General features: G+C 32.7%; 1 protein-coding gene across 1 annotated transcript; it reads left to right on the forward strand.

The window, feature by feature from the left end:
* Positions 1-439: 439 nt before the first annotated feature.
* LOC115451882 (sodium-dependent nutrient amino acid transporter 1) lies at positions 440-16,955 on the forward strand. The gene is made up of 14 exons (XM_037447307.1): positions 440-504; positions 590-724; positions 8,671-8,932; positions 9,966-10,182; positions 11,347-11,390; positions 11,886-12,033; positions 12,252-12,330; positions 12,414-12,517; positions 12,883-13,075; positions 13,709-13,885; positions 14,403-14,502; positions 14,734-14,913; positions 15,460-15,554; positions 16,472-16,955. Exons 1-14 carry the CDS (start codon positions 502-504, stop codon positions 16,496-16,498), a joined length of 1,764 nt encoding a protein of 587 aa, XP_037303204.1. The 5' UTR covers positions 440-501; the 3' UTR covers positions 16,499-16,955.
* The last annotated feature ends 1,006 nt before the right edge of the window (positions 16,956-17,961 follow it).

A 17,961-nucleotide genomic window follows, 5' to 3' on the forward strand; every position in this document is an offset into this window, starting at 1 on the left:
GCTATGACCAATAGGAGCGGAGCAGTAATGAAACATGATGCAAAAACGGGGACAATTTATTAGTTTTGAGAGCTTCTGTTGCGTGCGCTGCGTAAACGGTTAAAGTTATACAACAATAATGTATGACGGGATTGTTCCTCTTAAAAAGTTCTACAAAAATATATCATAAAACAAAGTCCCCGCTGCATCGGTCCGCCCGAACGTGTTAAACTCAAAAACTACCCAACGTATTAGGATAAAATTTGGTATGGAGACAGTTTGAGACCATGGGAAGAACATAGGCTCCCGGGAAAATATATATCGTGACTTTTATAACGGAAAACTTTAGCCCGAAAAACTTTATAACGCGGGCGGAGCCGCGGGCAATAGTCGATAAACAAGATAATCCTGCACATTATCTGAGTAATTTATCTTTCCGATATATTTTATTGGGAAGGAGATTATTTCTGCCAGTAACTCAGAAAGCATTTGCTATTGTATTCAGACACCAACATCCGCGAAATGGTGAAATAGTTTTCTATTAGTCTAAATAATTTGTGAAATATGAATCAATGTTTTATTTAAAAAAATGTGTTTTTCCTTTATTTAGGAACCAAGTAAAGCCTTAAGGGCTGACAATGAAGGCCAATTAAATATAGGATTCGAACCTGACAATGCGAACTCACGAAGTTTAGACCCTGTTAAAGTTTCTGAAAAATCAACAGATATGTTAAACGAAGGCAAAGTAAGTAATTTATTATTTTACTAGCTTAGATTCTAATACAGTGACCTCAGGAATCAAAATAATATGTTTTGATACTATAACATTAAACATCTTGAATTAAACTAAGGCCATTTATCTACACCTAAAAGGGATAATAAAAAAAAAAACATATTTGGTGCCCATTTCATATTAAAATACTTCTATTTTACACCTACAGTATTTTTAATAAACCCTGACAGAATTTATCTCTCATTTGTATATGTCACTGGCAATGTGTACCTACTTATACATATATATGCATATATACGCATGCCTTGTAAACAGTGCTAAGGCAATGTATAGAGTGCCTGAAGTGTCCAGGCAAGGTGTAAAATATAATTATGAATATTGTTTTCCCTTAAATACTTTAACTAGGCATTATATTACATAGCTGCTAGTCCACCGGTAATGTGTAAAGTAAATATATTGTGATCTACATTTATCATTGATATGTAATTAGGTACGTCTTTACATAAAAAATGACTGGCAAATAAAATGTAATATGGTTTTTTACGATGTATTCTTTGGGATTTGAAAAGTTATATCATACAAATCTTCAAGTTAGTTAGGTAACGTTGAAAATTGTATTATATATGTGTAAGCAGCACTGCGCGTGCCGAGCACCAAAAATAAATATACTTATTTTAAACAAAAAAATCCCTTTATACCTGTAACTGGTACCTATTATACCGGCATATACGGTATTGTATAAAATGTATAAGCAAAGTATAAAATGATCCATACAATACCTGGGCGCTATAGGGATTTTATATATTGCCTAAATATTGTATAGCATTTATCATGTCGGATTATACAGGTTGCCATATATAGAAAGAAAGAAGTAACATATATAGAAATCTAAATACTAATTTATATGCCTCTGATTAAAATAAATACGAACTTGCATACGGACTTCATCCCAAATTAAATCTAGTTACCCCTTATAATCAAAATTTATACGCTTGTAAAGCTTACCGGCCGAGGCTATACGTCTGTTAAGTATAAAATATTTTGGAATTAATATCCAAAAACACTGATACAACTAACAATTGTTTGTAAACAGAAGCTCAAATATCAAAACTTTATATTATATTATCTATTTATTACCTCTCATACAATCCTTTAATTTGGTGATTTATTTAGAAAGATACTTGGTTAGAGCATTTCAACATTGTGTATGGAGCCCTTGTGCAAAATGACAGTCTGAACTGAACTGAGAACTTTAACCAATGATTGGTTTTTAGACAAGAAATATAATAATCGGCACAAAGATACTTTTGTAAAATTTTATTTTTTAACTTCACATTGGTAGTTTTTGTGTGGCGTCTTTAAGATAAGTTAGTAATAAGAGACAATGAAATAATTTACCTCTAAAATTATCCAATTCCTTATTTTTATATAAGATAGGCTAATGATGAATCATATTTTTATTTTTTCCGAACTTAATATGTTATTAAAATTTTCAATTACCACCACGCATGTAGAGTTCTAACATAAAGTTAAGTTAAAAAAAGCCGGCATACTAATGTCGACTGGCGAGAGATAATCGTCTCTCGTTAACTGACATTCCATTTGTACCTCAATCTACTGACCATCAGATGCAGTGGACTCACATTACTGTGCACGTATAAAAGCGTTTGGACCCATTCACTTAGCGGCAATGACATGGACGCAGCGTATAACTTATAGATCGCTTTTTCTTCGAAAATATCATTCGTGAGTAGCGTTGCCAGGCGTCTGGATAAAGCCGGACATAATTAGGCTCTTTTAATGCTTGTCCGGCCAAATTAATTGGTGTCCGTCTGGTCCAGTTTCTGTTAGGTGTTTTACATTTGACCAATCAAGTGGTCGTTCGAGTAATCGGTGCGGTGGCGGCTCACCTCGCCTCGGGCAAGCGTGACTCGCGAGTGAGCAAGAGCTGAACACTGTGTGATAATAGGCGCCGTATTAACAGATACAACTCAGTTTCGTACTGAAGTGCGATATAAGACGTGACGTCCTTAAATTATGGTTGTTATAAAAGTATGGATAGTTCTTATTTTTAATAAACCCATATAAAAATCATCTCAATCATTTCTCAATTAACAATTCAGTCACAATAATAATGTGACGGATTTTGACAGCTGAGTTTTGCTTATGTAATATCGCCGACTGAGCTGAGCACAAGCTCTTAAATGACAGCCTTAGCCTGGTTTATCAAATGATTCAATACATTAAAGTTTACTTAAGATTTTACTCAAAGATGGGATTGATTTATAAATACGGCCCCAAGACGCAGAATGCTTCATAATGTCGGGTGTCCGATATTTTTTCCCAATTGTCCGGCCAAATTGCCTGATCTGTCCGGCTATTAAGTTTGACGACCTGGAAACACTATTTGTGAAAGATGTTTTCCAAGGGAATAATTTTTCGAAAAGATACGATAAAATTAAAATTAATGTAGTCAATATTTTTAAATTAATTAAGGCAATTGCTGTTATCATTTCAAGAGTGTTTAAATTATTAGTAAGTTTAAGTAAATTGTATCTACTGGCTTAGTTGAATTACGATTTAGGATTAACGCCGTGGCGACTTAGGAGGGGATCGATTGTTGATATCGTTATGATAACATCACGATATATTTATAATTTTGAAATTGGTTCAAATGGGCTGATATTATACGAGAATTTGACATGGACGTAGCTATATATTTTTTAAATTTTAGATATTAGCTTAATTCAATTTATTAGCGTATGATAGGCACATGTCTCAACATACCATGGTTGGGAGTGGGTACTGGGCATAACCGATGTCTTTTAGAAAAGTTTATGGAATTTGCTAAGACTTCATCCCCTTTACATTCTTTATAGTATGAAGGTTTTTTTAAAATACCTATAATTTATAACTAGATCCAATACACAATAAGCAAAACTAGCACTAGATTACTTTTAGGTAAATTATATCTCTTTTAACAATATTATAACATTATGTAATTAATCGAATACGAGGAAAATATCTAAATACCACTTTCACCATGTCAAGTTGTGACACAGTGCCGTGAGTCGTGTAGTAGAGTAGATAGGTATGAGTTATTTAAAAATGTCGGACATCGTTACAATTGACTTTACATCGGGGTTTATCGAAATGATTTCTGGCGGTAGTTGAAACATAGTCTTCTTCAAGTTATAGGTATTAATTAATGCGGATTTATAAATATGAAGAACGAAATTTTTTATGATATATTAATTCCGATTACTTTCAATGAAACGTAATCTTTATTGACATATTTATAAACCTTATCATATTATTTCTGCAGTTGTTAACATTTTATAACCATTTCCTGGTATCTAAACTAAGGTTTAGATAACATGCTTGGTTATGAGACACAGTTTAGGATTAAAGACACGACTCCCCTTTCTTAAGTTTACGCGAATGTTAGACATTTAAATTAAACTATTTTACGAATTTTATCGCGGTTTTAATATTTTACCTTTCTCCCGACGTTTCGAAGACTTTGCAGCCTTCGTGGTCACGCGGGGGACTGAGGTGTTGTTCATCCGCTCATCAAATATTAAAACCGCGATAAAATTCGTAAAATAGTTTAATTTTAATGTTTACCTACTTATTAAAGGTTTCGTTATATTCTAATGTATAAACTAGTTTTTCTGAAAATAATTATATATTTAAATAATTATATATTTAAATGTGTACTACAAACTCCAAATTAAATATGTAGGTATGTTTTTACCATTTGAAGTGTTTACGAAGTAGAGTGTGAATTCTGCTTTGTAGACATATTTTATTGTGTATTAAAAAGAAAACAGACATGAGTCCACATCGCCTATCACTTAATAATAAAAGTTAAATAACGTTTGATAATTACTTAATTGATATATTTTTTATGGAAAGATATAGCAGGTGCTATAAAATAACAAGTATAGGTACGTTATTATTAAACATGGACATATTTACAAATAATAAATCGATTCAAAGAAAATATTGTCCATTTACGAATTTTAAAACAAATTTCACACATGTCTGGAGTTTTTTTTAAACTTTTAACCCATCATTTTGTAGTTATAATGTGTGCAGGGCATAGATTGGTAGGTACCAATCTATCTACTAGTGATGCAATTATTGCTATTTCGAATTAAGTTCGTAAGCATGCTAATTTTCATGTCTTAGCATGCTAAAGAACTATGATAATGCTATTTGCTAATATGACGCATGAATTAAAATTGTATGGATTTTAATTGGAGAAATATAATTCGCAAATTATAATGCACCATGTAGAAATAGCAATTTGCGCGCAATCAACGGACTAAGTTAAAGTCATTTTTTTTTATTTAACGCTAATTTACCTTCAATACATTTCATTAAAATGATATTTTGCTATTAAATTGTATATTCTAGAATATAGAATGTGTATTATAAGTAGTAATATAGTAAGTACCTAGTAGAATGAGATTTTTTTTTCATAAAAAGACTTTAATTCATTTATTCTGGCATAATAGATATTATTGTGTGCAATATTATTCGGCCTAATATTCTGCAATTTTCCAAAAATATAAACAATTCAATGGGTAACTCCGCACGTAGCGTCTCTCGCGCCTTTTTTCTTACTTACTCCTCCATTCAAAACAGGCCGAGTTAGTATTAGCACTAGCATTTAAGAGAGCGTGCACGCTTGCGCTGCTATTGCAAAACCACCTAACGTTCGAGTTAATTAGTACTTTACGAAAGTTTGTAACTATTTAATTTGTGAAATGCTAAATGTGATTTAGCATGCTAACAATTTAATACCTAATATTGATTAGGTACCTAGTTTGTAGACGGTGATTTAGAGCAAATCTGAGATTATGTCTCAATTCAAACATTTTTACATATTTCATATTAAGTTTAAAATTATCTGTAATAAAACAATACATTAAGGAAGACAAACAAGTCAGCCAAATATTCAGCGCCGTCGGTAGCACATAGCCTCCACGGGATATATGTACTTATAATAATATGCACACTTTTTATAAGTAGATTATTGTACTATACTGTTTAATACATAGGCAATTAAGATAACAATGTAAGTAATTTAGTTTTATAGCTATGGAATTGTTTTACAATGAATCCCTCTTAGCCGAATCGCGGCGGCCAATTTTAACGCAGATAAGCCAGGTAGCAGGAAATATTACAGTGCACAAATATGTGACCAATACACAGGTGTACTCTGTGTTCCTTCACTATCATTGTCCGGTGAGATGGCAATCTGACACGACCGGAAAGAGATCAGGTGCAGTACTGATGGTTTTATGTGGTTTTCGCAGCACGGGGATATCACAGCGTCAACTTCTTGACCCCGAGCTGCGTATTATTTTATTATTAAATGCATAGAATGCCCGAATTATACACATTGCTGGGGACTTGTAGATTGTAACATAATCTTACTTTTACTATATATTTTAAACCTTAGCTCTCAGATTGCCAAAATCACCAGAATTTCCATAATTTGTTTGTTAAAATGATGGCTTTTATTTTACAATTTCATATTTTTACATCCAGCCTTAACATTATAGAAAAGATTATCAGCCTTCTTTAACGATTAATTTTAATTAGTAAAATATTTTGAGTATTATATTTTATTTTATATCTCTAGCTACGGACTGAAGAAGAATGAGTTTTTGTTTTAGAGTGCCTTACATGGCACAAAAAAAAAAAATGTCCGCTAAAAAGGGTTGATAGGGCGATGAGTATTTGTACGGAGTTTAGTCATTATTATAGATAAAAGTTAGTTACGTCGATTAATTGGAAAAATAGTCCTCAAGGGGGGTAAAATAAGACACAAAATGTAAGGGAAGCTCGTCACTTTTGAAGATAAGAGATAAAGAATCCGATATTTTATTGTTTTTTCATTTAAATAAATAAAGATTGATGAATACTATTTAAGTATTTTTGGAAACTAACAACATTATTGTGTAAATATAGGACCATTAGATATAAAAAATATTTTACTTATAAAATATCTGGAATTTTCAAACATTACTTATTATTTTTATTTTAAAAAACTAAGTTTCAAAAATACTTTCGTTTGGTGTGTTTACACATCGTCATTATCATGCATGAATTTTTTTTAAACCTCTATCTATAAAAAAAATCTCGTGTTGTTCATTAAAATTTTGTTCATGCTTACAAAGGCTTAAATTTTCAGTACTTACAATAAAAGAGAGATTTAAATATCGATAGTAACGAACCTAAATTTAACACTTTACCACCCCATGGCGGCCTGCTTCTAAGATACAGATAAGTCCTTAAGAACTTCTATGATCCTTTTCCCGAACTGGTTCAAGTTCCAAAAATCCCTTCTTATTGGCTAGCTAAATCATCAGAAGAATACACCAGTGGCGAAGAATTACATTGTCTCAAAGGTAATCCGACACAACATAATAGGTATTACGAATATGCATGAATGCGGTTTGCAAATCGTTACAGTGATAATTATATTTTACATAAGTTATAAAAAGGAAGGCGGCAGGAATCGGGTTATGTGGACCGTTCGCCATTGGAATACACGTACCAAATTTGAATCCCGTACGTCCAGTGGGTCGGGGTGTGCACCAATTTTGCTCTACTACTCATTATATATTATATGGGTAAGTCAGAGTATGATGGCCATAATTTTTATGAAGCTGGTAAATAAAACTATCATTATTACTAAGCAAAATTAACTTTTAATTAATTTTTGAACACTAAACTATTTGAAAATAAGAAAAATAAAAATTATAGCGGATAAGTAACGTAATTATTTTTAATAAATTACTACTGGTCAATTCTCTCGTATGTGCCCCGGGGGAAAGCCAGTTTGTAAATCTACGGTGTAATAATTATTTTCCTTTAAAATTATTTTTAGCCACCTCATAGCTTTAATAAGCTTTATTAAAATCATACTTGTGCCAGCCTTAAGCCTATATATAATAGGGAAAGATAGTTACGAAGTGTCTAGAAATCTTACTCATTTTACAAATAGTAACTACAAACTGGCACGTCATGTAAAATTTTCGTGACGTATATACTCATTCTATATACTTACTCATTTCATCTAGATCAGCTAAAGTTATTTCTCCTTATTATCCAGGGTAGAGGGACACATATTTTATATAAAAGTATAAACAACCCTGGCGCTATTTTATTATATATACGTTAAAGTTTACTTCTTTGACTGTCTACTTAACTTAAAATATACACTTACTTTTATCATGTAATAATAATAATATAATTATAAAGCTTTATTTAATTTCATACAACATACGATAAATTCTGATTATTAAATAGAATAAATAACATTAATTTAAAAAGCGGCGATAGCCTAGTTGGGCGTGGAACGGACTGCCGAGACGGATGTCCGCAGGTTCAAATCCCAAGGGCACACACCTCTGACTTTTATAAAAATCATGTGTGTATTCTTTGTGAATTTGTCGTTCGCTTTAACGGTGAGGGAAAACATCGTGAGGAAACCTGCACATCTGAAAAGTTCTCTATAGGAATTTCAAAGGTGTGTGAAGTCTACCAATCCGCACTAGGCCAGCGTGGTGGACTAGGGCCTAATCCCTCTCAGTAGTAGAGGAGGCCCGTGCTCAGCAGTGGGCAAGTATATAATACAGGGCTGATATTATTATTTATTATTAACATTAATTTTGAATTTTTTACATTAATGATAAAATTATAATATTAACTAATTTTCATTTATCATGTATTATCACTAAAGTATTTAATGCAAAAATCTTGTATTAATGTTGACGCACTGCACGAAGTGAACCAACAAATAATAAGTTCCATACAGCGAGTGAAAATGTTATTTTTTGGATTTGACATCTCTTCCGTATGGCCATGTTACCCGATTTTACTACATAGATAATCACTAATTTGTTTTAACTTAATTGCATATGAAATCTTCCTTCCAGAATAATGAAGCTGCCATCGAGAGACCGTACTGGGATAATCAACTTGAATTCTTGATGTCATGCATTGCCACTTCGGTTGGTTTAGGAAACGTTTGGAGATTTCCGTTTGTGGCATATCAAAATGGTGGTGGAGCTTTCCTCATACCTTATATCATAGTATTATTAGTTATAGGTAAACCTATGTATTTCTTAGAGACAGTTCTTGGCCAATTCAGTAATTCAAATGGTGTTAAAATATGGGCCATGTCCCCTGCCATGAAAGGTAAGCAACATTCCTTTCATAGTTTACTCACAGTACTTACCCTACATACACAGTAGATACAGTAAAATATAGGAATATAAGACTAACACCGCGTATTGGGTATAAGTTCATTCTGCTACTCTGTAAACAGAAATAAGCTTAGTGAAAAAAAATTAAATAGCTATGTAACGTAAGCTTATAATAATGAATATATTAATCTCTACTTCCAGTCATAAAAAATAGATCAGAAATGTTTTTAGCCACTTTGGCTTTTATGGTTTTATTTATGATTTCCTAATTTTATATCATCGTACCTAAATATCGACAATGTGTTCCATACTATTTTTTTAATTATTTATTATTTATATTATAAGGCAGCTAGTAGCCGTTTCAATATTTTGTACATAACAAAAAAATACAAATACTTAAAAGTAACACTTGTTTGAAGCGGTCACAACATTCACTATTTACGAAACATATACATAATGACTAAAACACAACATAAAGAAAATTAAAAATAAATGTGGTACCACACTAGGAATTCTTTGGTTCTATTATTATATGTTATATAAAAATGTAACCTAAGAATAAATAACCACATACAAATTACATAACTAATAAAAAAGTACATTTTTTTTTTGGTGATGGTGTCCTTAAGATCTAGATACGCGGTAGCGTGTCAAGCCTAGTTCATACTAGCTAAGTTTGGCTTCAATATATTATTCTAACTTATTAAAAGAAATTATATTTTAAGTAGTTATAAAGTATTTTATGTCGTATTTCAAATCCAGGAGTGACCGTTGAACTTGGCACCCCTTTAGATCTCACTTCTTTTGTCACTGAAGTCTAAAACCAAGGCATATATCATAGTATTGAACTTAGCTCATGAGAGCTAAGCAAAACATAATCACATTTATGTTTTGGATGGGAGCTTTTCTTCCTCAGTAACTTTAAAACATTTCTTTCTTTCATTTCTAATGTTATGCTATAATAACAAACGGTATGGGGACCTACGTTGTTCCAATAATTATAAGTTTGAATATTTTTGTTTTAGGCACTGGATACGCACAGGCTCTCGGTGCTTCATATGTACTCTCTTATTACGTCTCGATAATAGCTCTCTGCCTTTACTATTTAGCTGTTAGTTTTAATTCCACCCTCCCGTGGTCAATATGTCACCCAGAATGGGTAAACTGCGTTCCCTCGGGCCATGCCGCAAATGAATCTGAAATTGGTGGGAAAGCTGTAAGCAGTGCTGAGTATTACTTTACGTAAGTAGATGAATATAACATCATAATAATATCAGCCCTCTAGTATATACTGTCCTACTGTTGGGCACGGGCCTCCTCTACTACTGAGAGGGATTAGATCTTAGTCCATCACGCTGGACTAGAGCGGATTGGTACTTAACACACCCCCGAAATTCCTATAGAGAACCTTTCAGGTATGCAGATTTCCTAACAATGTTTTCCTTCACCGTTAAAGCAAGCGATAATTCACAAAGAATAGACACATATTGTTTTTGAAAACTCAGGAGCGTGCCTTTGGGATTTTAACTTGCGGACATTCGTCTTGGCAGTCCATTCCACAACCAACTAGTCTATCGCTGCTTTTAGGAGTAGATGAATAATTTAAGTATTTTATTTGTGTCTATGTTAAAATTGGCATAAAATTTGCAAACAATGACGCTGCACTTCCACTTAAGAGCTTTCTGAATTACGTTAACTTTACATATTCTTCGCTGTCGAACCATGGAAGCTCACGAATGAGGCTTTACCAATATTCTGTATATACCTACTTATCCTCAACACTTTTTGGGAAAAAAACCTATAACAAACATGTAGGTACCTTTTTTACAATTCAACTATCTCTGTTATGTAATTTACAAGTCCAGACAAAGGTTTCTACATGAAAGAGCGGTTGAATTTTTTACAAATATTTTATTATTTCCTTGATCTATTTGAAAAAAAAAGAAGCAATTTATATCAGTAATTTTAATTATGTTTAAGGTTCTCATGCATACTATTTAGTTATCTCGAATGATTAGGATCTATTATGTAGGTATAATACATTAAAACAGTGGATAACATCTACATACCTACACACGTACCACCGAGTCAGTAGGTACCTAACAAATTCGGTCAAAGTCAATTTGACTAGAGTAGATTAACTCTCTATTTCAATAGAGTAATAATGTAAGTGGGTATCTTTGAAAAGCAATTGTAATACGCACTTAATGTATTTATATTTTCGCATACTGATTTACTTACATATATATACATTTGTAGGAGATACATAGATAACAGAATTTATTTACTTTACGGCATTCTTTTACTCATTTATATTTTTTATTTCTACCCCCTCATATTTTTTCGTAACGCTCCCTTAAATTAAAACACCGTTTTTCAAATAACTATTTTGTAATATCTTTTTAGGCAGACGGTTCTACGCCAACCTGATGGCATTCACGATGGAATTGGTGAGTATCGTGAATATAAATAAGACTTTTTCAACCCTTACTTTGATATGCTTTAAAATTAAAAGAAGTAAAAATAAAAAAATGCGATTATAATGAAATTGCTCAGTGAAATTGCTATCGCATAGACCGACACACAATCGTGTGGATCACCACTAACCACCCATAGATAGAGGCCGCATACGGCCTATTCCTATAAACTATCTCGACCGCTAACTACGCGTCGATAGTAAGAATAAATTAATCAAAATATTTGTTTTGTTGGCAACTTAAGCATACTTTATTCTGATTGGGATTTGGTATGGACAAAATGGCAGCGAATATAGTTTCGCTATAGATCTATCTCGATCTACTATCATCGTTAGGTACTAGCTTGTTGAGTCGGCCGGGCAGGTATTGATGTCGTAGTCAAACATGTCTGCACTCTGTAGGAATGGTTCCAACATTTTAAAAATATATATGATAAATATCGAATATTGCTTTATTTTTTTTTAACAGGAGCACCTCTATGGGATTTAACATTGTGCCTCTTGGCATCTTGGATTATTATTTTCATAATCGTTGCTCGTGGTGTGAAAAGCTCCGGAAAAGCTGCTTATTTCTTAGCTTTGTTCCCATATGTTGTGATTTTCATTTTGTTGATTAGGTGGGTTACATTTTATTTACTTATACATATAATTAATAAATTAATATATTAAGGAATCAAGTTTATAATAGGTAAATATATTTTGTATATGAGTTTTAGCTCAGTTTTATGAAAGATTTTTTTTAACAGAATAGTCAATATAATACACAATTGCTGTGCAAAGATTTTTATACAAGTGTTTTTCATATTTTTATCTTAATTGCTTATTCTTTTTGCAGAGCAGTTACATTACCCGGAGCGGGTAAAGGTATCCTCTTCTTCATTACACCCGATTGGGCCAAGATATTAGAAATTAGGGTAAAGTTTTACATACATTCCAATTGCATACTATAATTCAACAATTATCGTACATTATTACTTTTATTTTTTATAATTTTCAGGTGTGGTATGCGGCTATCACTCAAGTATTCTTCTCCCTCTCTGTCTGCTCTGGAACTCTTATCATGTTTGCTTCATACAACAAGTTTTCACAAAATGTTTACAGGTTCGTAATATATTTATGACTTTTACTGCTCCCGTGTATCAGTTATATGAGTTTTACATTTAACTATCATTTATAAGTCTTTAAAAAATGCAAGTTACTACTGACATAAATATATTGTTGTAAAGAATTGTACCTAGAGTGTGGATATATTTTAATAATACTCAAAGACACACAATAAAATACACTTCTATAGTCGTGTGTCTCAACACCGATGACTCCACTGAAACCGCCCAGTCGACCCTAGTTGGGTTACCACCCAACTAGGTAGGGTAACACTGTAATAACACAAAATTATACAGTAATATGGTTCTGGACTAACATATTATTGCACCAATTATAATCAATGAATTTGATATTATTTCCAGAGATTCGATGATCGTGACCACCTTGGATACGTTTACAAGTTTGATTTCTGGCATAACTATATTCGGAGTGTTGGGTAATTTGGCCTACCAGTTGAATTACGATGATGTGGGCCAAGTCATTGGAACCGGCGGCACCAGTCTGGCCTTCATTTCGTACCCAGATGCGATCGCCCAATCACCTTTCGTACCGCAAGTAATTTGGCACATTAAACACAAATATCAATCGTTGTCGAGTATTTATTAATACGATCCGTCCTTACGATAGCTTATATGATTAAGATTAATGAGGCTCAGTTATTTAATTAGCCTTAAATTGCGCATTACTGTGATTAATAGGTCATAATTATTGTATCTTATGACTGATAACAGCACACGATTCCTTTTCGGCGTTCATGTGCAAATCAATATCCGCTATCCAAGCAATCTCAATGTAATTGTCTCAAGGATAAGCTTTTATTATTACCTAGCCTCGTAATAGTTTAGTAGTGCTGTTTCTGCACTCGTAGTGCATTCTCACATGGACTTGATTTTAGATTACTATTTGTGATAGTGGTGTATGGCACTGTAATTGATTTTATACGTCATCAATCAACAGTCAATTACTTAGTAGCCGGAAGTTTTATGAATTATAAAACATACAAATAAATTGAATAGGAATAAATTTATATAACCAGTACCGGTAGATAATAGGTCATAGGTATATTTTAAAACATGTAATTTAATCATATCCATCGGTCTGGTTATCACTGACCAACAACCGGGCTATGTCATTATAAGCATTATAGGTACATAAACAAATTAAACACACAAATTCTTTTTATTTCAGCTTTTCGCGGTTCTCTTTTTTTTAATGATGGCCGTATTAGGAGTCGGCTCTGGTGTGGCTTTATTATCCACATTAAATACTATACTACTGGACACGTTCCCCCGTGTGCCAACAATCTACATATCTTCCGCGACCTGCACAGTCGGTTTCCTTGTTGGTCTGATTTATGTTACGCCGGTAAGGACAATATCAAATCAAATGCTAAGCTTTTCCAATTTGTGTCATTGTTCTTAAATATTATTCAAATTCAATTACTTAGTTCATGCTGATTAATTTTATCCATACCTATATTTGTGTGCGAATGTGTTGTCCATATTGTGCAACCCTTTTAGCATATTATCTATTTGAAAAATGTATCCTAATTTGCAATGAATGAATCTTTATTTATTTTTAACATATTTTGTTATATATTTCTAAAATCATTTTGTGATTTGTGTGCTCATGGGGACTACCATGGGTTTTTAGTAGCTAAAAATCTGACATAGCCCGTCTACCTTGCATATGTACGAAGGGATCCAAGAGGATTATCCCCATGAAAAAAAAGCAGCGGTGATAATGCAGCGGTTCCACCCAAAAACTCTCCCTGCGTATATCCTTCTCTTGTGTAGAGTTAACGCAACACGCATTTTCAAGCACATTGTGTGTTCTCAAATATAATTTTAAACGAAAATTAAACTGTCATTTGTGATTTTAGGGCGGTCAGTACATATTGGAACTCGTGGACTATTACGGAGGTACATTCATGAGATTGTTTGCTGCTATTACTGAAACTATCGGTGTCTTCTGGATATACGGTGAGATTTTAAAGCTATTTGTTTGTTTTTAGCTTATTGTAATTAACTTTTTGTTTGTTCATAAATAAGGTAACATATTTTATGACCTCTTGTATGATCGTACAGCTTTCACTGGCCGGCGTGAGTTGACTTTAATTACATATAATTAAAATACAAAATATTTATTCTTTTTATTGTTACTTACTTCTTTATATTATGTAATTACAATATCTATAATTTCTTATCCCCAAGGCCTGGAGAATTTATGCCTCGATGTCGAATTTATGTTGGGTATAAAAACTTCGTTTTATTGGAGAATCTGTTGGGCAATCGTAACTCCGATCATGATGGTGATCGTTTTCATTTACGCTCTCGTCACCACGGATGATCTACTGTTTGGAGACACTTACCGATACCCACAAGGAGCATACAGTATGTAGTTTTTCTATTACTTTCTTTTGTCTCTATTGCTTCATGTGACTAATTTAATAACAATGCAGGAAGGCAGCTTATACTACATGTTTCATATATAATTCCAATTTGTAAAATGATATAATAAAAAATCTATTAAGTTAAAATAAAATTCTCTTACGGCGAATCGGTTCGCTTCTGCTAATTTTGGATGACTTCACGCAACGTGTTTTGAGTTATCTTGTGAAGTAGGAATGAAGAAATTAATAGTCGTTTACGGCATCCATAAAAAAATACGAGCTGATGATACCGCGCTCCGGTAGTAACCGAAAACCCATACATTAGAGCTTACATAATATAATATGCGAGTCGCAAATTATGTATATATATTATTTGTTTTATCTAAAAAGGTTATAGCTTGCACGGAATCAGTCGCAAGCTACAGAGTACTTTATGAATTTTTAAATTCAGTACTCCAGTAACTTAACGATTTCCTTTTATTTCATAAGATATTGGGTTGAAGTCAAGTCGTGACTACCATTCAATTTGTGCAATTTGTTTTTACAGTCGCCGGTTATGTTCTGCAATATACAGGAATTGCGTTGATTCCGATTTTCATGGGATTAACATTCTGGAAATACAGATCAGATAGCTGGCTTGAGGTAAGTTTAATTGAATTTTTATTGTTACATAGATATAATATAAACCTGCTGCCAAAATTGCAGTCGTGTGTTTCCGGCTCGAATCGGTTTGAGAAGTCACCGGCGCGATGGTGTACATCAGGATTCGAATTTTCAACGAACGCTTCTGAATCATGTCATGTAGAACTGTTAATTGCCAGTAATGATGATTATTCAACAATAAATTATAGAAAGTGTCTGTTCTAGTAGGTTTTACGCTTCAAGAGCGTTTTTTTAACACGATGTTTTTCTTTTGTTCTTAATTTTTTAAGTGCTGTCGCCTACGGCTTAAAGTTTTGGTAGATTCGTACTATGAGTGGGCCTGATTAGAATTCTTCTATTATTATTTTAGTGTTTTTAAAAAAAGCGGATAAGCCATACAACCCGCAACCTCAATCAATTATTATTTTTAATTAAGATTAACTTCAGCGCGTCCATGCAGTATTGGGCAACCTAAAATATGTTACTCAGTATCTTTTAGTAATTAGCAATTCTACATGGATGTCGCTTACATCAAATGATATTAGGCGTGGTGTAACTAATATCTGGACCTCACAAAAATTACTGTACGTAGTACCTACATATTAGTATTGTGCAAACATTTTACTTTTTGTGCGCGTACGCGTTGTACAAATGCGTAGAAGTGCAAGAATTCTTTAGCAAGCGTATTTTAGTAGATACTGTAATTTAAGTGCTGCGCCTGTCACTGTGTTGAGCACTTTTTAAATAACTAACATAGTTGAATACCTATATTTGTTTAAGTAAAACAAACTTACATCATTTTTATTGGCAGTCGTGGATTCAATTTGAGTTCCTAATGAAGTTTCACAGTCTAAATAGATTCTGGCCACTAGAATATTGAGATAATAAAATTGTTATTGTATTTGTAATTGTTACAGACCGTAAAGAGATCATTCCGCAAATAGCCTACTTATGGACCTAAAGACTCTCAGAAGCGCGAAGAGTGGCGCGCGTTCCGCACAGACGCGAAATACGAGCGCGAGATCAAGCGCAAAAACTGGTTCCACCACATTGTATTGAGTCTGTTTGGTGGCTACCGCTGGAAACGTTGACAACTGATAGCTTTAAGTCTATACTCGTAATTATGTATGCAAAGTAATATTACAGTGAAGACTCGATTAACCGGACTAATGCTACTAATCTAAACAGGGATAAAATTGAATGTTTAAAGAAAAGAGTTTTTTGTACATATGAATCATTATTAACACTATTCTTTTCGTGGCTCGGTCCGCGTTAATGCTTATTCATAAAAAATATCATATAAGTAACTCTCATGGGTATTCGTATCTCTTGGTAATAACAGTGGACAGGATAATCGAGTCTCCACTATATATAAATTAAATATATTTATTATTACCCGTATGAAAGATTTTTATTTTTTGTAATACTAATATGCACCTATGGACCGTATATCCGTCTGCGTTATATACGGTTGGATAGAAAGTTTATGTAGACATTACAACCGACAGGGCAGGTTATTACCTTAATAGCAAAGATGCAATAGCAAAGGATTTGAAAATAATAACGTATATACACGTACAACATAAGGTAAATGTACCATATTACAGTATATTAAGGCATTTGCTACTTTGAAGATGATTTTCAGAAAAAGTAGAAAGGCGATAGGAATGAAAATTTTATTCGAAAGACTGTTATTATAAGATGAATTTAGAACATTATTTAACGTCGTAGCCTTTAATTTATAGAAATAGTTGTTATTTTACGGCACCTCTAGTTTGTCTCTAATTCCGTGAGAAAATTTGGCTCCTAACATAATTCCGGAATACGTTGTACGTAATTCCGTGCTATGTTGAAGCATACGTTTTCTATATAAAAGCAAAAACAAAATTGATTGTCTTCAAGTATATACTTAAATAGACTAAAATAATTATAATTAATGAAATAAAAATCCAAAATTTCTCACAATTTTTAACATTTCCCAAAATTACTTCCATTTAAAAATGGAAAGATAATGAAGTCAAAATTAAAAAAGGAATATAGGTAAGTGCCTAAATTGAAATAAGCAACAAACAAATACAATTTTTCTTCATTTCATTGCTCTTCTTTTCTCTTTCTAATATATCTTTGGTTACTGGAAAACCCATATATGCCATCATTATAACCCATTCAACTATAAGAGATTCCTCTTTCGGGGTCAGTACAGTTGGAGCTCCCGTATGATCTTGCTTTTGTATTTTTCATGCACTTTGTCATATAGCGTTTGTCTATAAATTTTATATATTTTGGAAGCTTTGTAAATAGATATATTTCCATCATTAATTTCTTTTAAAGCCTTTTGAAGGGTTTCGGCCGTATATTTATTTATTTTTTTACATCAAACTGTTATTATAATTATTATATTTGTTAG

This window comes from Manduca sexta, unplaced genomic scaffold, assembly GCF_014839805.1.
Source record: "Manduca sexta isolate Smith_Timp_Sample1 unplaced genomic scaffold, JHU_Msex_v1.0 HiC_scaffold_881, whole genome shotgun sequence".
NCBI classification, from domain to species: domain Eukaryota; kingdom Metazoa; phylum Arthropoda; class Insecta; order Lepidoptera; family Sphingidae; genus Manduca; species Manduca sexta.